The sequence below is a fragment of the Rhinatrema bivittatum genome, chromosome 9 (genome assembly GCF_901001135.1).
Source record: "Rhinatrema bivittatum chromosome 9, aRhiBiv1.1, whole genome shotgun sequence".
In the NCBI taxonomy this organism is placed as follows: domain Eukaryota; kingdom Metazoa; phylum Chordata; class Amphibia; order Gymnophiona; family Rhinatrematidae; genus Rhinatrema; species Rhinatrema bivittatum.
Genome location: NC_042623.1, coordinates 129,058,898 through 129,083,365, shown reverse-complemented (window position 1 = coordinate 129,083,365; position 24,468 = coordinate 129,058,898). Strand labels below are relative to the sequence as shown.

The window sequence follows — 24,468 nt, the reverse complement described above, 5'->3', positions numbered from 1 at the left end:
AGTCCTGCTCACAGACCAGCAAATGCAGTTCTGTTAACAGCAGTCCCTCAGGATTGCGTAACTCAGTTCTGGCCTTGCGATATAGCTGTGTTTAAGGTTATTACTTCATATAGTTCCTACTATGGTTAAAGTATAATCTCCATCTGAAAGAAACTCTCCTAATATGTTTAAAAGTACAGTCTCAACGCCTCATACTAACCTTTAACCCTTGCACCTGCTTCTTTTAGTTTGCTTCTAATTTTCTCATTCTGGCATGGTCCACTTTTTAAAATTTAAATGTTACTGTACTAGTTTTATTTATTTCCTTCCAGTGAGTGTCATATTTGTGTTGTGATAACTATTGACAAGTGGCTTCTCCATTACCCCTGGTACCAGATGCTGCACTCCACTGAACTAGATGTAAAATCTCTCTCCCTTTCGTTGATTCCAGGAACGGCTGAGAAATACGTGGCTTTCTCCAACTGGTAACTAGTCTAACAGCTCATCTACTCATGCCATAGAATAGCCTGAAATTGTATCTTCCACGAGTTAATGCAGAATCTCACTGAGCACTCTGCTTTGAGGAGGAGGGCTACTGAATTACACCAGTCAGATTCCTCAGTCTAGTGGTTAAAGCAGCGGGCTGAAAACTGGGGAAGCCAGAGTTCAGATCCTGCTTAAACTTCTTATAACCTTGAGAAAGTCACTTCAACCTCCACTGTCTCAGGTAAGCCTTCTCATTGGTAACTCAAGGCAAATTACATTCAGGGACAGTAGGTATTTCCCTGTCCCCAAAGGGCTTACAATATGATTTACTAAGGCTTTTCTCCCATTCTGTGCCTATGGGAAAAATACTTACTAAATGAGGCCTTAAGTTTGTATCTGAGGCAATGGAGGATCAAGTGACTTGCCCAACAGTCACGAGGAGTGTCAAAAGGATTCGAACCCTGGCTTTCCCAGTTCTCAGCCCACTGCTCTAAACACTAGATTGAGGAATCCCAGAGGTTATTAAAATTTAAAACTGGAAAGCAGGTCCAAATAAAGAAAACATGAATGAGAATAGGCACTGATAAGTTAGATGAAAAACCAGAATAACGCAAGTCAAGAGAGAATTTGAGGAGAAACTTGCCACAGAGGCAAAACACAAATGATAACATCTTTTTCAAGTGCATCAAAAGCGAGAAACAAATTAATTTTTTGCTTCAGCCTTCATTTAGTTATATTTACATCTATATCTACCACTCTTACTAACATAACTGAAAAGAATTTTGGTGGGATACCAATGCCTGAACAGTTCTTTGAAGGTAATAATTCACTCAAACCGGAAGATGTACTAGTGAAAATGGAAAGGCTAAATTTTACCAGATCACTAGGAACCTGATGGTATTCATCCAAGATTTATAGAAGAACTCAAATAATGCAAATACAGACTTTATATTGGTAATCAGCAACCTATCATATAAATCTGCCAATTTACCTGAGGATTTGAGAGAAGCCAATTTAACACCAACTGTTTTTTTAGGCCTCAAGTAGTAATGCAGCAAACTACAGACAAGTGGCCAGGCAAAATGATAGAAGCTATTGTAAAGAACAGAATTACTGGAAATACAGATAGGTATTGTTTAATCAGGGAAGAGCCAGTATAGATTTAGAAAAGAAAGAAAGATCATGCCTTACAAATTTTATTTTATTTACAGGTTCTTATATACTGCCCATCAGAGCTCTGTGCTGGGCAATTTGCAGTATCATAACAAAAACAAGCAGTAGACAAAAATCAAATTTATTTGAATTCTTTGAAATTATAAACAAACGTGAATAATGGTGAGCCAGTCAATATAATGTATCTGGATTTTTAGAAGTCATTTGATAAAGTGTATCAGGAAATTAAAAAACCATGAGATAGACAGTAATATCCTATTGTGAATTAGCAACTAGTTACATAACAAAAAACAAACAGTAGGATTAAATGGTCAATTTTCCAAATTGAGAGATGAATAGTAGAGTTCCCCAATGATCTGTACCGAGACTACTGTTTAACATTCATTAATGATCTGGAAAAGGCAGCAATGACCAAGGTCATCAAATTTGCAGATGACAACATTCAAAATCATTAAAATATAAGAGTACCTTGCCAGACTGGGGAATTGGGCATCTAAATGTCAAATGAAATTACTGTGGACAAATACAAAAGTGATGTACATAGGGAAAACGAATCCCATCTCTATACAATTCTGAGTTCCATATGAGAAGCTACCACAAAAGAAAAGGACCTTGATGTCACTGTGGACAATACATTGCATACTTCACCTCCATGAATGGCAGCAGTCAAAAATAGCAAATAGAATGTTAGAAGAGAGAATGAAACCATGAATATTAAAATATCCTTGTAAATATATGTGCTGCAACCACACCTTGAGTACTACATATAGTTCTAGTTGCCCATTCTCAAGAAAGATATAGCAAAGCTAAAAAAGGTACAGAGAAAAGCAACAAAAATGATAAAGGGGATAAATGGCTTTTCTCATAAAGGATGGCTAAACAGGTTAAGGCTCTTCAGTTTGGAGAAAAGCCAGAGGGAATATGATAGAGGTTACTAAAATCATGATTGGTGAGGAACAGGCTAATAGGGAACAGTTATTTACTCTTTCAAATTGTACTAGGACCAGCGAACACTCCATGAAACTAACTGATAACAGATTTTAAACATTTAAGAAAGTATTTTTTCACTTAATGAAAATTAAGCTATGGAATTTGTTACTTGAGGATGTTAACATTTATAGTATAGCTGGGTTTATTAAAAAAGTTTGGACAAGTTTCTGGAGGATAGGGGTCCATTAACAATTTAGCCAGGCAGGTGAAGGAATCGCTATCTCCTACATCTAAGAATAAGCAAGAAAAGGGATTTTCGCCTTAAGAACTGCTCAATAATTCCAAGTGATTCAGATTGGCCACTGTTAGACATAGGGGCGGATTTTCAGAGCCCTGCTCGTGTAAATCCGCCCAAAACCGGGCGGATTTACGCGAGCAGGGCCCTGCGCGCCGGGAAGCCTATTTTACATAGGCCTCCCGGCGCGCGCAGAGCCCCGGGACTCGCGTAAGTCCCGGGGTTCTCCGAGGGGGGCGTGTCGGGGGCGGGCCCGGTCGTCGCGGCGTTTCGGGGGCGTGTCGGCAGCGTTTTGGGGGCGGGTACGGGGGCGTGGCTACGGCCCGGGGCGGTCCGGGGGCGTGGCCGCGCCCTCCGTACCCGCCCCCAGGTCGCGGCCCGGCGCGCAGGAGGCCCGCTGGCGCGCGGGGATTTACGCCTCCCTCCGGGAGGCGTAAATCCCCCGACAAAGGTAAGGGGGGGGTTTAGACAGGGCCGGGCGGGTGGGTTAGGTAGGGGAAGGGAGGGGAAGGTGAGGGGAGGGGAGGGCAAAGGAAAGTTCCCTCCGAAGCCGCTCCGATTTCGGAGCGGCCTTGGAGGGAACGGGGTAGGCTGCGCGGCTCGGCGCGCGCCGGCTATACAAAATCCATAGCCTTGCGCGCGCCGATCCAGGATTTTAGCAGATACGCGCGGCTCCGCGCGTATCTACTAAAATCCAGCGTACTTTTGTTTGCGCCTGGAGCGCAAACAAAAGTAGGCTATTCGCGCGCCTTTTAAAATCCGCCCCATAGTATACAGGAATCAATGGACCATTATTAAGAACCAGCATGGCATTTCTCATGTTAGCTCAATGTTTGATTTAACCAAATGTTACTGGCAGATTTTCTTGCTTGGAGTCCAAAGAGACTTTTAAGACCTCACAGGATAGTGATGACATTCCAGATGGTCATGAACCTCATGTTAAAGCCCTATCAAGATTATCCTCAATGATATGGTTGTCCAGAGTGAAAACTGGTCAACACATCTAATAAGGCTAGCAGCCATCCTACAATCACTCCAGGATGCAGGGTTGAAAGCCAGTGCTTTGAAATGTACACTAGCATAGAAGGAAACACAAGATCTAGGATACATAATAGGGAATGGACAGGTAAAGCCATTAGTCAGCTAGGTCCAAACTGTAGCTACCTATCTGGGACCCACTTCAAATAAACTTTTGCTAGCCCTAGAAATGCCCCCTTTTCCATGTTTATTTTTAATTTCCAATTTCTCAAAAATAGCCACCCACTGATAGATCTGATTAAAAATGGCACACAAAACTGAGTAGTATGAAATAAAGAGTTCAACCAAGTCCACAAGAAATTGAAGTAATGCTATGTGAGGAACCTATACACCACAGCATGGACTTCAGCAAGAAATTCCATCCTCCAGGTGGATGCTTCCAAAGGGAACTAGAAACTGTGCTGGGATGGGATGGGGAAAAGATGGGAAGAACAACCTTATTTCATATCTGAGTAGGAAGATGTTCCTAAGAGAAAAATTACTAGATAATAGAAAAGGAATAGAAAAGGCACTGTATAGCTTCTAACACATTTCCCTTTGTTTTTTTTTTTCTTTTGGTTTAAGTATGAGCTATTTTACAATATTGTAAAACAACATACACTACAATCAAAACCCATCCGCCTGTTTTAAAAATAGCCCCCCCCCCCCCATACCAGATTTCCCAGGGGCAGGAGTGAGCCCCAGTCAATTCTGTCCTTTCAATGCAGTTTTTCATAATGGCAGAGGCATCTTCTTGGTTGGTTGGTGCCATTTTGATATACAGTAAAATTTTGGGTCCACAGGCACCATAATTAGAAACTGCATCAATGGGGCAGGTGTGACTAGGGATTGCTCTTGTCCCCAGCCCTCCCACCTCCAGGACGGGAGACATCAGCACAATAAGTTAAGGGAAATCTGAGAAGGGAGTGGGAGCCTGGAGGGTTGGGTTTTGTTTTATTTTTTTTTTAATGGTAGTTTCTTTTAAAAATGGAACAAGAAACAAAATAGATTCATTTTTCTTTTATTTCCCTTTGAAAATAGAATGAAATGAAAAATGTCATTGGCATTTCTATTTTGTTTCAAAGGATAGTACACCCCCTACAAATGTTATAAAACCCATGGATGAAGATAAAAGTTGCAATAAAGACTAGCAGAGAAGAAAAAAAATGTGTGTGTTTGGGTGAAACAAATGGCATGCAGACCACCAATTCGTTTTCACAAAAAAACAAAAAAAAACAAAACACCAAGATCTAGAAAAGCCAGAGACTTTAGGCATTGGCAAGTCTGCAGGAAGGCAATAGAGAAGCTGTGTTCCAGGAACATTTTGGAGTTGTTCTGAGCAAGGGAGACTGGAATACTTCATAATAGAAAAAGAAGTTGTCATGGGTTTCATCTACAGACAAAACAATATGCAGCAGTAACCCTGAGACTAGAACAATGTAAATCTGAGGACCAGATCTGATGGCATAAGGAGGCCTAAACAGAGGCAAGAGATCACCCATTCATAGACTTCTTGAACATGGATTTGTTCATGGCACTGTGGTAAGGGAGCTGGACCCGGTCAAATCCTAGAAATGCCAGGACATGGTATTTTATGTGTGGCTTCTTGTTAACAGGAAGCACTAAATGTGGATGCTTCCACATTCTCATCTGAGTCACCTCTGGGGAAAAAGGTAGATTTGCAGATAGGTGAATCCAGGTAATCTGAGATACCAAGCAAAGGGGTACTAAGCTCTCTTGCAAGATCCAAATCATATTGAATGACCTTAACATCATCTGAACAATTGCCTGGCAGTATCATAGAAGATTTCAGGGGAGGTAGAGTATAGGGAGTAGGTCTCTCCAGCACTAATCTTAACAGATGAGTTCAGAGTCAACTTCTTCCTCAGATTCTTATTCCTCCAGGTGAGGCTGAGAATGGACCAGCTTGAGCAGAGTGTGTTCAACTGCCTAAAAGTGCCTCAGAATATTTGAGACATCAATTAAAGGCTTTGGAGAGCATTTTGTCTGCTCTATTCTAAATGTATCTAGGAGCAAGATCACCATAGGCCTCTCAGGGGACAAAATTTCCTCAAAGATATCACCTATACGGCTTAGGACACCATAATCTTTTTCTTCTTCAAAAGCAAGAGGTTGGGCAGAAAGAAGAAGAGTCTTCCAAATGCAGATACCTTGGAGCATGGAAATCTACCACCACATCAGATCCTTTGGGGCCATGCATTGAGGACTGCGGCACATCTGTTTCTGTTCAAGCTTCAGCACTTGACTGCTTTTGACTTGGCAGTTGAGTCGTTGGATAACTCAAGCATGGGAGAGCACAATTTGGTCTGGCTCAAGGGCCTGTCTTTGGTTCAAGGTAAAACAGCTGAGGTCCATTTCAAAGAGGCCTGACCACCAGCAACATGGTTGGCTTTCTTGGCCTTCTACTTAGGATTTGATGTTGGCTTTGAACTCTCTAATAACAAACTTGAGAGCATGGAGTCTAGTTTGCTCTTGATAACACCTTTATGCAGAAAGCACACTCAGAAACAACACAAGCTTTGCCCAAGAATATGTAGTACTCAACAATGTTCTATAATAACATCTTCTATGAGCTATTTAGGCACCTCTTGAAAACAGACATAATCTTCTTGGCAATATGTGGAGAACTGATGAACCAGAGAGGTTAAGAAAGACAAAACAGATACACTGGGAAGAAAATGTTCAGCCAGCCTGCAAGCATCATTTAGTTTTGTATAGGCAAAAAAAAAGAGTAATTTAAGCTGGTGGTGAGAGGTAAGCACTGAAAACATCAGTAAACTTTACTGAGTATAAGCCATAAAAACAAACTAGAGACAATTAAGAAAAAAGCAAAAAAATTATACCTGCCAGCCGTAGAACCATTTCAGGAACATCCAAGTATTGACTGCATAAAAAAATTAAACTGAGGAGCTGTAGGGCTGGTGATGCACAGGAAAGTACTGTGCATGCCTGATTTTCTTCAAAAGCAAACAGAACATTCCGTGTTAACTCAAGAAAGTCACGACTCATGTGTGGTTATGTTTCTACTACTTCTGAGAGAAATATATTTAGAGAAAAATGGCTTGAACAGTTCTATTGTATCAATCAGCTCGATCACAGAAATAAAAAATAGCCTCACTGCCAGGTATCAAATATCTTATGCTATCCTGTTGATTGCCTGAATCTAGCAATAACGTAAAGAGCTTACCACGTCCGCAGTAAGGTTGTCCAGGAACAAACTCTACAGCATTCACCCAGTCTTTAAAGCATGGGGAGGCAGCCTCCAATTTGTGATTTGCCTCTTTTGCCACATCACAGCTTGTGTCAGAGAGAGAGGTGGAATCCGGTGAAGCAAAAGACAAGGTCTTTACAGCAATTAGTTCTTCCTGCTTCAGAGCTTCTGTATGCTCGTATCTGTAATACAAATTACATCCAATAAAGGGACTAAGTGGGACATTGGCTATGTGAGTATGGAATCAGTGAATCTGATATTCCATACATCATTGCAGTTATTCAGAGTAGTCCATTACTATGGATAAAACCCATTACCTCCATTGTGATCTACACAAGGACATCATTGCTAAAAATCTGCCTCACCTTCTTCTCTTATATGTTAACATTTCTTCCTACTGCAAGCTTTCTGACAAGAAATCCTATTACCTATTGTGCATGACTGCCTTGGCCTATTCATTCTAAGTGATGTAACCATGTTTAGGCTGTGCACTGCTAATCACAATAAATGGTGCTATATAAAGAAAATGTTAAGAACTGTTTACAACTAGGTATAAATGAACCGTAACCACTTTGGGGATTAAGAAGCCAAAACTATTATACCATTATAATGAGATGACTGTATTCAACTGTCAGATTCCATACGGAGCATCTGAAGAAGTATAAATCAACTGCACTTCTGCACACATTGCCAGACCCAAATGAAGATAAATTTAGCTATGAGCAGAGCGGCATATCCCTACATTGTGTCGTTCCTCTTCATCCCCACTGCTGCTGCTCCTCACTCTTCACTGCCTTCTGTCTTAGCAATTCTCTGCAAGTGGGGACCCTCCCCCCCAACAAAGCGTTGTTCCAACCTTATGGTTCTCTTGTTCTTTATCTGTACCACCCTTTTCCCCCATCAGCCCATGATCCCCACACTGTTCCCTCTTATTCCATCCATTCCATAGTCCATCATTCCTCATCCCCACCTCCTGCCCGCCTTCCATCCTGAACCACCTCCTCCTAAGTGATGTCATGAAATCATAAAGTCTCCTCCTTATATTTCTACCCTCATGATGCTACTGATAGCAATGGTGGAGAGAATGGGCAAGTCCAATTCCCTATTATAATGATGCCAAGCCCTGTGATATCAAGCTGTACCCCTGCCCTGTTGACAATTCAGATACAAACTTAGATTGTAAGCCCTGTGGGGATAGAAAATACCTACAGTACCTGAATGTAATCCACTTTGAAGTGCTGAAAAAAAGTGCGAAAAGCGAAATATAAAAATCTAAATAAATTAAATTAATAAAAATAATAAATTGAGCCCCAAACTCTTCATCCTTCCTCATGCAAACCATCTACTCCCTTAGTACACCATAGTCTATTGTGTCCTTCCTTATGTTGTCTCCAAAACCCACCCTTTCCATTCATCCCTGCGATGCCTCCAAGCCTTGCTGCTCCTCCACATGCATGTTTTTGGGGGAGAAGATTGTAGGGAAAGGAATACAGAAGAGAGCAGGAAAAAATGGACAGTCATTCACTCATACTAATCTGCTCATACAACTCCACCCCCATAATGATATTCATCTATCTTTGCTGCTCATGCACATCCTTATCGCCTAGCTGCCATTCTTACACCACCATCAATTCCCACAATGTTTGGTATTCCACTTCTGCCCTCTCTCACTAATTTCTCTTCCAACCCCTTGTGACTCCTCCAATGCACATAATGATCTTTGCTGATGTGCATGTAGCAGGAGAGAGAGACCTTGGGGTGATCGTGTCTAACGATCTGAAGTCGGCGAAACAATGTGAGTACAACTTCTCCCAGTCTGTCCATCTACAGCTCCTCGCTGCTCATCTGCATCGGTACCTACACCACCATTGTGGAACGGGTCTCCTCTGCCGAAGATTACAGACTGTTAATACCTATCCTCTCTCTACTGCTCATTGAGAACTCTATCTACTCAGCTACCAGGGAGTGTGTTATAACATCTGCCAGTCTGTTTACTGTTTTTCTTGGACTTGTTTTTTGTCTTATTCAACTGACTTTTGTTATCCCCTTCACCCTTTTCCTTTGTTTTTGGTTTTGTTTTTGTTGTTGTTGGGGAGGAGATGCTCCACTGTCCTCCTGCCACCCCCATCATTTAATTTAAATACCTTATCGCATAGGATTTGAATTTATCCCTTAGAGTCCTTTTTCCTGCCACAGACAGATGTAAGTCATCTTTGACAGAGTCTTTTTCTATTCCATAAATTGCCCCAGCCTCCAATATATCCAAACCTTTGTTCCTTGCACAAAGTTTTGAGCCATGTATTGAATTTATGAATATTGCTTTGTTTCTCTTTCCTCTTTCCATGAACAGGTAAGACTTCTGCAAAGGCAATAGTCTTCACTATGTGACTAATCTGCTTTGCCAGAGACTAGAAGTCTCTCTGTACCACTTGGATGCTATTTCTAGAAAGGTCATTGGTTCCCAGATGGATGATATCAACTCCATAGTCATTGCCTACTTCTTTGATCGCATTGACTATTTGAATAGCATTTCTACTGGCCGAAGATCCCAGAAAGCTTTTAAACTATAGTGTTCCCAAATTAGTGCCTCTGATGATGGAGTCTTCTAGCACAATGAGCTTGGTCTGATGGTTACTGTTTGTATTCTGGAATTTTTGCATGCACTGGGTTTCTTCCTTCTTGTCAGATACCTCTTCAATATCCATTGCTTTAGCTTCTTCATTATGTAGTACAAAGGCGGCATTTTGTATTTGTGTCACTTGAGAGGGTGGGTATCTCCTCATTGCATGTCTTACTCTATCAGAGTGCACAGTAAACCATTTGTTCCTGGGTTGCTGTTTGCTACTTGTGTGTGGGGGGGGGGGGGAGAGAATGTGGGCTTCACACTTGTGAAGGATGGGTGTCTTTGGGTCACATGTTTTGTGCTACCCCTGCACAATATAAACCACTTTTTCATGGGCTTTTGCGTTCTCCTTTGTAATGGTGAAATGGTTCCTGAATTATACTGTAGAGTGGGTGTGGATTCCTTGTTAGTTTCTGATATTTTCTTCATTGCAGCTAATTCAGCCTTAAGGTGAGCCAATTCCTTTTTCATGGAAAAGAGTTCTGAACAAATGGAGCAAGCCCTAAGTTTCCAGGTGGTTTGTCTCAAAATAAAGGCTCCACAATTGTTACACTGGTTCCTGTACATACCCAGACCAGTGGGTTATACACTCCCACCAGCAGATGGAGACAGAGAACAAAGCTTCGAGGCCCTGGTATCCCAAGTGTGCCACCTGCAGCTCATCAGTATTTCTCTGACTCCAGTAGATGGTAGTCGTGTATTCCTGCAGCTCTGGGTGAGACGGATTTTTCTTGCTCCCTGAGGTGCTAGGTTCAGTGTCTGGACCATCCCTCAAGTAGAACCGGGCGAACAGGGGTTGGTTACCCCTGGAGGTGCTAGCCCGTGTGGTTCTGGGTCCCCTGATAGACATGGGACTGGCTCCCTCAGCGACCCGAAGGCTCCTTCCCCCCACCCCAGTATCTGTGGTACAGGGAAGGAGCTTCTTTGGGGATTTTTTTCTATTATTCATAGCTTAGGCTTTATTTTTTTCTGTTAGTAGAAGTTAAAGATTTTGTGTAAAAAAAACAAAACAAAAAAAAAGAGCTCCAAGTTCCCTGTTCACCGCGCTCTCAGGGTAACTCAATCTGCCCGGTGGTGCAGAGCCAGGCAGACCCCAGAAGAGGAGGGAAGAGTGTTTCAGGCCTGGTAAGAACGTCAGAGGACGTTTTTAGGCTCCCTGCCTCATTTTTACCGCTAGCTCCGGAGCTTTTTTCTGTGGCAGCCATTTTGTTTTTTCTTTTTCGACCTCCCACATGGCTCTCCAGCGTTCCTGGGGCCAATTTTCGCAGCGTATTTGGTGGGGAGTTCCCAAGCGTCCCCATCTGCGAACTGATGGTCATCCATCCCGGGCAACTTCGGCTAGGGAGGATCTAGCGGGTGAAGTCGACCAGCAGGGGAATGACTCCATTCCGCGCCCCCCCCCCCCCCCCCCGAGGGACACCACTGCAGATCAGGCGGAGGTCCCTCCAGATGTAGTTACAGGCGACGACGATCAGGATCCGGTAGAACCTAGTGCAGAGGGGGACGAACCCTGCGTAGTCCAGCTGTTTAAGAGGGAGGAATTGCGCCCCCTTGTTCCCCAGGTGCTTGAGGAATTGGGGGTGAGACCCTCACTGAAAGATTCCGACAGCGAGGGAGTGAACCCAGTCCTGGACGGTCTCCGGGGTCCACCTAGTGCTTTTCCCATCCCGAAGAAGATTCAAAAGCTCATCAGCCAGGAGTGGGAATCCCCAGAGGCAGGGCTTAAGGTCAGCCGGGTGATGCAAAAACTCTACCCGCTAATGGAGGAAACATTTAGAACGCCTCAGGGTACCTAAAGTGGATGCGGCTGTATCAGCGGTGACCAAAAAGACGACCATTCCAGTGGCAGGAGCAGCTGCTCTCAGAGATGTGCAGGACTGCAAGCTGGAGCTGCATCTGAAGCGGGTGTTCGAGGTATCCTTCTTAGGACTTCGGGCGGCAGTGCGTGCCAGCATGATGCAAAGAGCGTGTTTTTGCTGGATTCAAAAAACGCAAGACCCATAGCCTTCTGGGATTTTGTCAGGCGGCTCGTCTGGAGGCGCCGGTAGCACATATGGTGGATGCCTTATATGACTTGGTGCGTTCGGTGGCCCAGACTACGGTCTCCTCAGTGGCAGCTCGACAACTCCTATGGCTCCGCAATTGGGCAGCGGATGCTTCCTCCAAGTCGCAACTGTGCAGTCTGCCTTTTCGAGGGAAGTTGCTGTTTGGAGAGGATTTGGATCAGCTGATGAAATCTCTGGGGGATTCCAAGGGCAATAAACTGCTGGAAGACAGAAAGCCCTACAGGAAATAATTCGGTTCTCGATCCCGTTTTCGGGATTTCCGAAAAAGCAGGTCGGGGAGGAATGTTCCACCTTCTGGTTCCAGACAGACCTCTTCCCATACACAGTCCTTTTGCGGCTCCAGTCGTCCTGCCAGTGGTGTTTTCAGTCAGGGAACCGGAAATGGGAAGCCTGCCCAATTAAATCAGGCCCGCCCACTCCTCGGACGGGATGATCGGGGGCAGGTTGTCCCAATTTTATGAGGAGTGCGCAAGGATCATCTCCGATCGCTGGGTATTGGAGGTGATAAAAGAAGGTTACGCCTTAGAATTTTCTCGGCCTCTCATGCCGGCCTTTGTGGAATCGCGATGAGTTTCCCGCAACAAGCGAGCCACGGTAGAAAACACTCTACAAAGATTGCTGACCCTGAAGGTGATTGTCCCTGTGCCGTCTGAGGAACGGGGAGGGGACGGTGCTCCATTTATTTCATGGTTCCCAAAAAAGAGGGCACTTTCTGACCCATCCTGGACCTACAGAAGGCGAATCGCTGCTTGAAGGTGCTGTATTTTTGAATGGAAACACTTTGAACAGTCATTGCAGTGGTTCGATGAAAGCTTATCTACACATCCCAATTCGCAGCGCTCACCACAGATTCCTACGATTCAAGATCCTGGGTCAGCATTTTCAGTTCCGGGCGCTGCCATTTGGATTGGCAACGGCTCCATGCACCTTTACCAAGGTGATGGCCATGGTGGCGGCGACCCTCTGGAAGGAAGGGATAATTGTCCATCCTTACCTCGACGATTGGCTGATTCGAGCCAAGTCGGAAGAGGAAAGCGAGCGGACAGTTCTTCCTGTGATCTAGTGTCTCCAGTCCCTAGGCTGGGTAATCAACGAAGCAAAAAGTCATCTGACTCCGTCTCAGTGTCTGGAGTATTTGGGAGCTCGTTTCGACACCCTCTAAGGTAGGCTGTTTCTCACGAATGACAGGCTGTACAAATTGCAGCAACAAGTGCATCTCTTGTTACAGCTTCCAATCCCCAGAGTGTGGGATTACCTACAAGTTCTGGGGTTCATGGCTTCGACATTGGAATTGGTGCCTTGGTCCATCGCTCACCTGAGACTGTTGCAGAGAGATCTACTGTCGCGGTGGGACCCAGTGTCGGAGCAATACCAGTTGCCCCTGCCTTTATCACAGCGAATCAGGTCCAGCCTGCAATGGTGGCTGTCTGAAGACAGCTTATAGAAGGGAATGCCCCTCGAAGTCCTGGATTGGGTGAGCGTGGCAACGGATGCAAGCCTTCAAGGCTGGGGAGCACTGTGCCTCGGACATGCGGCACAGGGAACCTGGTCCTTACCTGAATGGTCATGGTCTATCAATCGCCTAGAGACAAGGGCAGTTCGCAAAGCGTTGATGGCATTCCAGTCTCTGATGCAGGGGAGAATGGTTCGAGTCTTCTCGGACATCACCACAGTGGCTTTTCTCAATCGCCAGGGAGGAACCAGGAGTCTGGCCATGGCACAGGAAGCACACCTCCTCTTCGCTTGAGCCGAGCTTCATCTGGAAGGCATCGCAGCCTCTCATGTGGCAGGCAAGGACAAAATGAAGGCGGACTTCCTCAGTCAACAGCTGGATCCCGGGGAGTGGAAACTATCCCGGGAGGGTTGGAATCACATTTGTGCCCGATGGAGGGTTCCCCAACTGGACCTCATGGTGCCCTGTGTCAACGCCAAGACGGACCAGTTCTTCAGCCGAAAGAAGGAAATCGGAGCAGTAGGAGTAGACGCCCTAGTCTACAAGTGGCCAACTGGAATCCTCCTGTATGCCTTTTCTCCAAGGCCCCTGATCGGGCGCGTTCTCCAGCGCATAGAGGACCATCCTGGTTCGGTAATTCTGGTGGCACCGGAGTGGCCGCGGCAGCCGTGGAAAGGTTGGTGACAGACGGCCCGCTTTGCCTAGCTCATCTGCCGAACCTACTGCAACAAGGGCCCATTCTTATTAAAGCAGTGTAAGATAAACCCAGGTTTAATACAGTACAATATTTCTTTTATTTGTTCTCCTTTATTTTTCAGCTTGCTTGTTATAGTTTGTTACAGTTTACAGTCTTTTAAGTAATTACATTTTAAATTGATTTGATATGCCTGCATTAAAAGTCGGTATATAAAAATTATTAATAATAAATAATAATAAATTAATATAGAAAAAAGATATTAAAGATGCAGAATTTTAAATATTTTGAGCAGAATTTCCCTAGAAATTCACTGGAAGAGTGTCCCTTCCACTCGCTCTCCCTACTCCTCTGGCCACTTTGCCCTCTCAGGCCCCAAATCCTCCACCTGCCAGTATCTCTCCCCTCCACCTCTAGGCTCAACCCCTTCCACTCTATTGCCAGTCCCAGAGTTTGACCCCATTCTCAGTATTGTCCCTCTCTCTCTCTCTCTCACACACACACACCCTCATACAGGCTCCCTCACTCTCTCGCGCCCACACAACTCCTCATACAAGGCCCTCTCTCTTGTATAAACACCCACACAAGCTCCCATTCTCTCTCACATACACTCTCACATAGGCTACCAATGTCTCTCTCTCATGCACCCCTTCATACAGGTTCTGTCTCACGCATACACAATCCCTTCACATAGGCTAGCACCCTCACATACACACGATCCCTTTTTCATACACACAAGCTCCCAATCTCTCACCCACATACACACTCCTTCACAATCTCCTCATATAGGCTCTCTCTCTCTGAAACCCACACTCAAGCATCCCCACCGCTCTCTTACCTCCCATGCTGTCTCTCACCCACACACACACATTCTCTCACACCAGGGTCTTCATCTTTGCCATGAGTGGAGCACACTCCGTTCGTGGCACACTGGGGCCTTCTATCTTCACTGCGAACTGCATACCAGAGCCTTCATCTTCGCTCCGTTCACGGCATACCGGGGTTTCCTCTGCTATTTTCTGCGCAGAATTTAGCAATTCTGCAGGGGGAAATTCTGCACGTCACAGTAGTGCAGAATTCCCCCAGGACTATAGTATGAGTGGCGGTATAGAAGTCTTAAATAAAATTTAAATGAAATATCCCCTCTTTTGGATCTGATGATGCTTCTTAATCCTGCCTGTTGCCTGGCAATAAGGAGAGACAGGAGTTGACGTCCCCCTCCCTGATACTGATGCCCCATCATTGTCCAGTGCTATTTCTGTGCTTATCAGTCAGGTTAAATTTCTCAAAATCTAGAAGCTACCACCAAGAACTATGCCTGCTGAGGGTCACAGTCTCACCAAAGGAGCAGTCTGAGACAAAGCACTCACCGATAATGGGTCACAGTGGACTGAAATCAGCCACAAAGGGAGGCATTACCCAGAGGAATAAGATGAAAAATAGGCACTACATGCACACATATACTGATGTCGCCCTGGAGCCCCAGACCTGGTGTACTAACCAGCCAAAGAAAATTAAGAGAACTTAAATCCTTATGAAAAGAAAATCATCTACCAGAGGACTATATAGTGAAAAACAACCTGTGAGACCTTGCATAAAAAAAAAAACAAACAGCTGCTGCAGCTCTAGAAACTTTCACAGCAGCAGCTGTGTATGAGAGACAGAAAAACATAAACACAGGCTCCACAGAAAAGATGGGACAGAGGGGCTCTACATGAGAATCAGGGGAGTGGTCACAGCTGTACATGATCAGCAGAACATGCTCAAAGCTTCTAGAAGCTTTAATATCGAAGTTCTGTGCCAGGCTCCATCTGATGATGTCACAGACATCCAAGGACTGACCCTGACAGAAACCCTGTGGTCTCACAAGCTTTTATTTAGAAAGCACTAGAAATGTCCATTACACTAACACAAGTCAGAGTCACATAATCCATTAAAATTGATAGTTGTCCTGCTGCTATATTTTTTTAAATTTATATTCCACTTTTTGGCCACTTCAAAGCAGATTATATTCAGGTACTGTAGATATTTCCCTGTTCCCTGAGGATTCACAATCTAAATTTGTACCTGGGGCAATAATAGAAGGCGAAGTGATTTGTCCAAGGTCAGAAGGAGTGACAGTGGGATTTGAACTCTGGCTTCCCTGGTTTGTAGCCTACTGCTCTAACTACTAGGCTACTCCTCCACTCTGAAAGAACAATTATAGATAAGAAACTATTTAACTATTTTCCTCAAGAATGGTGAAAATATGGAACCTTGTTGCCAATGTAACCTGTCGTGGATAATATTAGATAACTTCAAAAGACAAGAACAGAGAGAAAAGGTGCTCACCTGCAATGATTTCCGTATGCACAGCATCCTTGTTGATAGTACCAGCAGATCATTTTGGACTGGCTGGTAGAAAGGTCATGGGAATAATGGCAATTGTTGCCTTCCTTGCAAACCCCATGGATAAAGTACCTGCAAGCAAGTACAGATAAATGATATTCTGAACGCAAACCAACAATTTGTATTTATGCTTTTTTCAACTTGCAAACAAAGTATCCACTTTGTACAGAAATCTGGTGTATATAAAAAAGGAAAAATACTTTTAGCTAGCTAATTCTATACAGGAAAATCCAGTACCCTTTAGACCACAATACATGTGGGGAGGAGATCAGTAAACATAGGGAGAAAAATTGCAGGAAACAAGAAAATTAGCTATAACATAGCTTAAAAGGCATGCACATGTTTCATTAAGGATGATTAACCTAGACATTACTTGCTTGGATCATAATCTTCTTGGAGTCAATAAAACTTTTAAGCTGTTCTGGTGAGAAAAATACATAATTATCTCTGTTGCATTTGACAATGCACTTACAAGGATACCTTAGGAAGAAGATTGCTCCAATAGCTAAGGTATCCTGGAGTAAAGCCTAGAATCCCTTCCTTCTTTCTTGAGTCGATTTAGTTAAATCTGGAAAATTCCTGACTTTTTGCCCCATGAAAACTGATTTAGTTATTTCAAGAAATCACTTCATAACCATACTGAGATCTTTTTCAGTAAAGATATTAGCAAAGTGGCTCCTTCAGTTATGTCATAATTAGATGACTCAAAAAAAAAAAATCAGATAAATTATTTGAAGCTGCAGGAGAAATCTGAGTTTGAACACTAGAGCGAGAAGGTAGAAAATACACTTTATCCAGGGGGGGAGCTGATTCAGTGGTAAATTCCAGAACATCAAGGAAATATCTTCTTATAGTAATTCATGGAATTTCTCCCACAAATTAATTACTCGCAAATTTAGACACCTTCAAGTATTTTCTATAAACTCCACTTTCCTGTTTAAGACGTTACAGTCTTGAATAATCGGAGACTGAACACCTTAACATGTTGAATTTCTTCTTCCATACTTTTAAACTCATCAGAAATTTCCTGCCGCTGAAAATCATTATGCTTAACAATAGCGTCCACTTGCTGAGATAGTGAATTAATCTTTCAAGAGCAATCTGAAAAAACTTTTCGCATAGAAGACATTAAGTCCCACTAAGAGTCTAGGGTAACCACCACAGGCTTCTCAGAAAAAGGTGGTAAACCATTAGGTAGGAGAATCCCGGCAGTTAGTATCTCACCTCCACTCCCCGCCCGGGTGATTATATCAGCTGACAGCAGAGTGCTAGCTCTCTCCCCATCGATCATTGAGGAGCTAAGCACAGGCACTTCCATAGCAACTGCTCCCTTGACCACAGACAATTGAATTCCCTCCTTGGGGCTCAACATGGGGCGAAGTGACATGGCTGTCCATGCAGCTGGTGGCTGATGCTCATCCTGGGGGCTCAGCGAGACTTCCTCTGAGACCGGGGAGGGTTCTCCTTTACTCACCTTGGCAGCTGGCACCTGGGCCCCAAATTGCTATGCTGTTCCCGAGTACTGCAGAACTTTCTGCCTGGGTAGGATACAGGAGACCGAGGGATAAGTTCTTATTCTCCCCTTTCTCTTCACAGGCATTTTGACCAAAAAGACCAGGAAAATTCTTAGAGGAAAATAGTGAGCGGGCAGCGCTGGGCATAGGTCAAGCCGCCTTCTTGGCTCCTCCCCAAACCAACAATTTTTTTGAAAATGTATTTTAACTTTAGTAAACAGAATCCTTGAAATATAACATCACCAAATCCTCTTAAGCAGGGCATATTAAGCATGCAATAACATTATTAATCCCAGTGTGTTCTAGGGGGAAAAAAAGGCACCTGTACTCACATGCATGGCTGTGCTTAGGGAATTAAAGTCCATGGCCCCACCCCAGGGTAGTCCCATTCCATACAATATGCCATTTAACCTATGAAAAGGTAGTATTGCAATTATTACACCAGGCCCTAGAACACCAACATACTTCTTACTGGGAAAACATAACAAGCTAGCCTGTAATAGTCCATACACAGAACACCTCACTTCAGTCACATAGGCAGAACAGAGACAGATCCATAGTAACAAAGTAAATGACAGCAGATAAAGGCCAAATGGTCTAGTCTGCCCAGCAAGTTGCTTATGGTAGTAACTGCCACTCTGTGCAGGTTACCCCCATGCTCTCTATTAAGGGTAGTAACAACTGCTGCTCCATTCATTTTACCCTCATTACTTCTAATAAAAGTAGTAACTGCTGCTCTGTACAGAAATGTTACACCCAAAGTGAATATAGGTTAACCCATTTCTTCATTTTCATCCTGTAGCCTCTAGGGATCCACAGTGATTATCCCATGCCCCTCTTGAACTCTATTACTGATCTCATCTTCACCACCTCTTCTGAGAAGGCATTCCAAGCATCCCCCACCCTCTCTATTAAGAAATATTTCCCGATGTTGGTTCTGAGTCATCCCCCATGGAGTTTCATATTGTGATCCCTAATTGTACAGTTCCCTTTCCAATGGAAAAAGTTTGATGTTTGTGTATCACTATTACCTTTCAGATATCTGAAGGTATGTTTCATATCTCCACACACCTCCTCTTCTCCAGGATATGATTAAATTATGCTTTCCTGATCATTTTCTTTCCTTGAATCCTGCTAGACTAGGCCTTACATATGGGATTTCCTTCCTCACAGCTAACAGACACAGAAACACACCTCTTTCATGATGTCACTTAGGGCTTTGTAAGGGAGATGTGGTTTCTATCCAATCCCAGCTGACTACTGTCAAAGCTCTGTGACCACCAGAAATACCTCAATGCCCAATTTGAAATCTCTACTACTGGGAAGTGTATAGTGCTCCAAGTACATCCAAAGGTGAATACAAAGAGGGAAAAAAGAGAGAGCCCAAAACTAGAGAGCCCTGGCAGGCTTCCTTGCATGATATGCTTAGAACCTGTACTTGCCCGTGGCTTCCTGCGCTGAATCTGGATTGGTCTAGCAGGGCTCAATGAAAGAAAATTATCAGGTAACCATAATTTAAACTTCCTTGTTCTCCTATTAGATCAGTCCTTACATATGGGAGTTTAAATAAATAAATAAAAGCTTCCCCTTGCTGGTGCAGGAGGAAGAGAACGCTCTCCTCAGTACCTCTGCTCTGAAGATCAAGTCTGTCTTAGCCTACACATCTAGCCTGTAGTATTTCATGAAGGTGTGCAGTGAGGACCAAGCTGTGACCCTGTGGATGTCCTCTGGAGAAATTGCAGAAGCCTCAAGTGGGCCCTCAGGCCTCCTGGAGCTTGTTTACTCTCCAAATGCTGAGGCCATAATTTCCTTAATCCACCTGACTAGGGTGGCCTTGGATGCCATTTCCCCTTTTCAGTGACCAGCTTGTCTGTCCTCCTAAAGTTGTTAGTTACCTTAGTAAAGTGCATTGCACATCTAACTTATGCAGACCTTCATCTTTCCTTTCTGTACCAGTAAAGGCTTGTAAGGAGACAGATAGTTGATGTGGAAGGCTGACATCACCTTAAGAAGAAAGGAAGGCACTGGCCAGAATGTTACTGTGTCTGGAGGAGAAGAAGGATTGTAGCTCCAAGATGCACCACCCCGAAGAGATTGCTACCTGGAGGACTTTCTTAAGAGAGACTTTTCACAGAGGCCTGCTTCATTGGTTTGAAAGGAAGCCTAATCAAGGCCCTTAGGACTAAGTTGAGATCCCACTGGGGAACCAAAAGTTCTGAATGGTGGGGAAATCTGCTTCACTCCCTTCAGGAACCACACCACATCTGGGTGGGCTGCCATCTGTGTGCTCTATCCTTTCCCCTAAAGTATGCCATTGCCACTACTTGCACCCTCTGAGAGTTAGAGGCCAGCACTTTCACTAAGCCCAATTGTAGAAATTCTAAGATCTGTGGTAACCCCATCTTCCATGGAGAGATGCCCTGCTCTCCTCAGAATTCTTCAAATACACACCAAACTCTAGTGGACACCCACGATGTTGTGGACTTTCATGCCTTTAGCATGGTTGAAATCACTGTCAAGGAGTAGCCCTTGCTATGCAATTGTGCCCTTCCAAGGGCCAGTCCATCAGAGAACATGTCCTCCATCAGAATTGGGCCTCATTGTAGGAGCCTTCACCCCTTGGGCAGATGTAGTGAAGGATCCATGAGTAGCCTTACTAGGTCTGCATACCATGGTCTCCTTGGCATGTGCGGGGCTACCAGTATCACCATGGATGGGTTGCTTTCAATTTTTTATTGTCCTACCCACTAGAGGCCATGTAGAGAAGACTGTTCCATGGAAAAGGGCATAGGAGCACATCTGTGTCACTGGAATCTGTCTCTGTTCAGTGACTGAAGAAGTTCTTGATCTTGGCATTCATCCTGCCTGTGGCTCTCCTGTGCTGACTTGGTCCTTATGAGCCAATTGTCAAAGTAAGGATGTACCATGACCCCCTTCTTGCGGAGGGGAGTTGCCACCATCACTGTGACTTTGATAAAGGTCCTGGGTGCTGTGGCTAGACCAAAAGGTAATGCCTGGAACTGAAAATGCTGATTTGAAACACAGAACCTTAATAGGCTTTGTAAGAAAGACTGAATGGGAATGTGGAAGTACGCTTCTGTAAGATCCAGAGAAGTCACAGAGGTCATTACTGATCTTAACGTCTCATTTGGAAATATGGTACATGTAGGCATCTGTTGACCTCCTTCTGGTCCAGAACTAGCCAGAATGAGCTATCCTCATTTTGTACCATGAAATAAATTGAGCACTTACCTTGCTCCCACTCCTGAGATGGCACCAGCACTATGGTCTGAAGGAGCTGCAGCTTGTTCAGCATCCATCTTATGACCTCTATTCTGACTGGAAATGTGCAGAGAGATACTAAAGATGTTCAGCACTTGCTTCATGCATTCCGGTGCGTAGCCCTGCCAAATGTCCAGGATCTATTGATCTGTAGTAATGTGGATCCACTCTGCATAGCAGAGGCAACCTACTGGTATCATCTAGAGGGAACCCAACACATCACTATAGTGTGTATCCCAAGCCAGAGGTTGATGGATTATCGACTTTAGCCTTTCCAGCTCCCCAAAAAAAAACTGGTACTTGTTTTTTCTGGACTGCTGCCCTGCATATCTACTTGCCTGGAACCCTCAGTCACCCATGAAGCATTGGTGTCTCGAACTTCCAACACACAATTAATACTTATCCTTCGGTAGTTTCCCAGGCTTAGATTCCCCTAAATCCTTGACAAGCCTTTTCAGCTCTTCTCCAAACAAAAGATACTCCTCTGAAGGGCAATTTTCCAAGGTGTTTTTTTTAAACTGTGTCTGCTGCCCAATTACACAGCCCTAGCAGCATCCCAGTGGCCACCTCGGATCCTACTGCCCAAGAGAACACCCTTATTAGGTCATTGTCTGCTAAATATGTCACTCCAGATTCTATTCTAGCCATCTCCTCAGAATCTGCGAGTTGTTGCATCCACTGTACCCACACAAATGAAGGCTTGTAAGGCCAAAGCACTGGTGGAAAAGGCCTGCTTGAGGATGGAATCAATTTTCCTATCCTGTATATTCCTCAATGAGGTCCTGTCTTCAATTGGAATGGTTGTCTTTCAGGTGATTGCTGACACTAGGGCATCAACTTTGGGGACTAAAGATATCATCCTTATCTTTCCCTGGTAGAGGTTATATTCTGCTCATAAGGCCCCCCCCGTAAGGTAAACACCAGTGACTCTAAACAAGGATGTGCATCATTGAACTTAAGGCCTGCAGCTATACACATAGACTGAATCAAAAAGCGCAGTTGCTTACCTGTAACATGTGATCTCCTAGGTCAGCAGGATGTTCGTCCTCACTTGTGGGTGACATCATCCGATGCAGCCCGGCATAGAAAACTTTTGTAAAAGTTTCTAGAAGCTTTGACCAGCAGACTGAGCATGCCCAGCCTGCGACTATCCCCGTGTCCACTTGAGGTCCCCCTTCAGTCTCGTAACATAGAAGGAAAAAGTACGAGTGAAAAAACAAAACAACAAACTGGAAGGAATACCCAACTCCGTGGGGAGGTGGGCAGGATTCCTGAGGACTACCATTCCTGTTATCCTAGGAGAACACCTGTTACAGGTAAGCAACTGCACTTTCTCCTAGGAAAAGCAGGATGGTAGTCCTCACATGTGGGTGAATACCAAGCTCCAGACTGTCCCCGTTAACCGGAGTGACCAACAGCGACCGAACAAGGTACCAATGGGCACAACACAACTGCAGCGCTGTAGATCAGAAGGGGACTGTCTGGTTCCGACAAAGGCATGAATCTTTGGCTTCAGGCCTGGAATAGGTTGCGCAGGACGGATTGACCAAAGGCACTGTCCTGACGCCCGTCTTTACCCAACCAATGAGCTGCAAATGTTTGAAGAGAACTCCTGGTTGCAGCCCGGCAAATTTCGACGATGGGGACCGCATGTAAATGCACCACCAACGGCACCATAGCCCGCACAGAGTGAGCCTTTACGCTACTGGCTAGCAGAAGGACGGCCTGCGCATAGCAGAAGAAAATGCAATCCTCCAGCCAGTTCGACATGGTCTGCTTACCCACCGCCATTCCCAGCCTGTTGGAATCAAAGGACACAAAGAGCTGGGTGGAATGTCTGTGGCTGACAGTGCAATCCAGGTAGAAAGCCAAGGTCCTTTTACAGTCCAAGGTATGAAGAGCCCGTTCTCCTGGGTGGGAATGAGGCCTCGGGAAGAAGGTGGGTAAAACAATGGACTGTTTGATATGAAAATCAGTTACAACCTTAGGGAGAAGCTTCGGATGCGTACACAAGACCACACGATCGTGAAAGAACTTTGTGTATGGTGCGTACGTAACCAGAGCCTGAAGCTCACTGACCCTGCGAGCCGAAGTAAATGTCACCAGGAATATGACTTTCCAGGTGAGGAATTTCAGGTTGCACGATTGCAGCGGCTCAAAAGGAAGACACATAAGCCACGTCAGGACAACATTGAGGTCCCAAGATGCAACTGGAGGCTGGAAAAGGGGGCTTCAGCTGGAGGAGGCCCCGCATGAAATGGCCCATTAAAGGTTGGCCCAAAACGGGTGTGCCAGTGACCCCTCGATGGTACGCACTGAGGTGCACCCTGACTGAGCTAGTCTGAAGTCCAGACTCTGACAGATGCCACAGGTAGTCCAACAGCCGGGGAAGGGGGCATGAGAAAGGATCTAAATCATGGTCCGCACACCAGATGGAAAACCTTTTCCACTTCAAGCTGTAGGACTTCCTGATGGAGGGTTTTCGAGATGCCACCAGGACCAGGGGGAGACAGTCCGAAAGCTCCAAAGGCTGGAGGACTACGTGCTTAACATCCAAGCCGTTAGGGAAAGTGCCCGGAGGTTCAGATGGTGCAGAGTGCCCTGATTCTGCGAGATGAGATCAGGCGCTGTCCCCAGCCAGATGGGTGCCCATACCAACAGGTCCTGCAGAAGCAGGAACCAGACCTGATGGGGCCAAGAAGGCGCCACGAATATCATGGTTTCACTGTCCTGCTGAAGCTTCAGCAGAGTCCTCAAGAGGAGCAGCAGAGGGGGGTTGGCATACAGCAGATCTCTCCCCCAGTGAAGGGAGAATGCATCGCAGGTCGGATGGCTGCTTCCCAGCACCAGGGAGCAGAACTTACTCACCTTGTAGTTAGGTGGGGAGGTGACGAGATCCACATCCGGCATACCTCACTGGCAAAATAGCTCGGCCGCTACCTCTGGGTTGGAGGGATCACTCATGCGGCTGGAAGGAACATCTTAAGAGGTCTGCTAGCACGTTGAGATGGCCTGGCAGGTAGGTCGCTCGCAGAGACATTCCCTGTGAAAAGGCCCAGATCCACACTTGTACCACCTCGTGGCAGAGGAGGAACCAACTCGTGCCGCCCTGCTTGTTGATCTACCACATCGCAACTTGGTTGTCCATCTGAATAAGGATGTCCTTGGATGACAACTGGTCTCTGAACACCCACAAAGCATACCGAATTGCTCAAAGCTCCAGAACGTTTATCTGAGAGTGGGCTTCGGAGGCAGACCAGAAACCTTGCGTGTGGATACCATTCTCCCCAGCCTTGAAGGGAAGCATCGGTGGCGAGAATCACCTGAGGTGGACAG

General features: G+C 45.0%; 1 protein-coding gene across 6 annotated transcripts in view; it reads right to left on the bottom strand.

The window, feature by feature from the left end:
* MKRN1 (makorin ring finger protein 1) overlaps nucleotides 1-24,468 on the bottom strand; it is a 180,669-nt gene that overhangs the window by 116,934 nt on the left and 39,267 nt on the right. For 4 of the 6 annotated variants that reach the window (XM_029615775.1, XM_029615777.1, XM_029615780.1 and 1 more), the window contains exons 2-3: nucleotides 16,280-16,408; nucleotides 7,089-7,294 (exon numbers count right to left, since the gene is read on the bottom strand). In XM_029615775.1, the coding sequence (XP_029471635.1) occupies nucleotides 7,089-7,294; nucleotides 16,280-16,408 (335 nt within the window). Of the gene's footprint in view, nucleotides 1-7,088; nucleotides 7,295-16,279; nucleotides 16,409-24,468 lie in introns of those variants that run through there. The other 2 variants (XM_029615778.1, XM_029615779.1) reach the window with 1 other exon arrangement.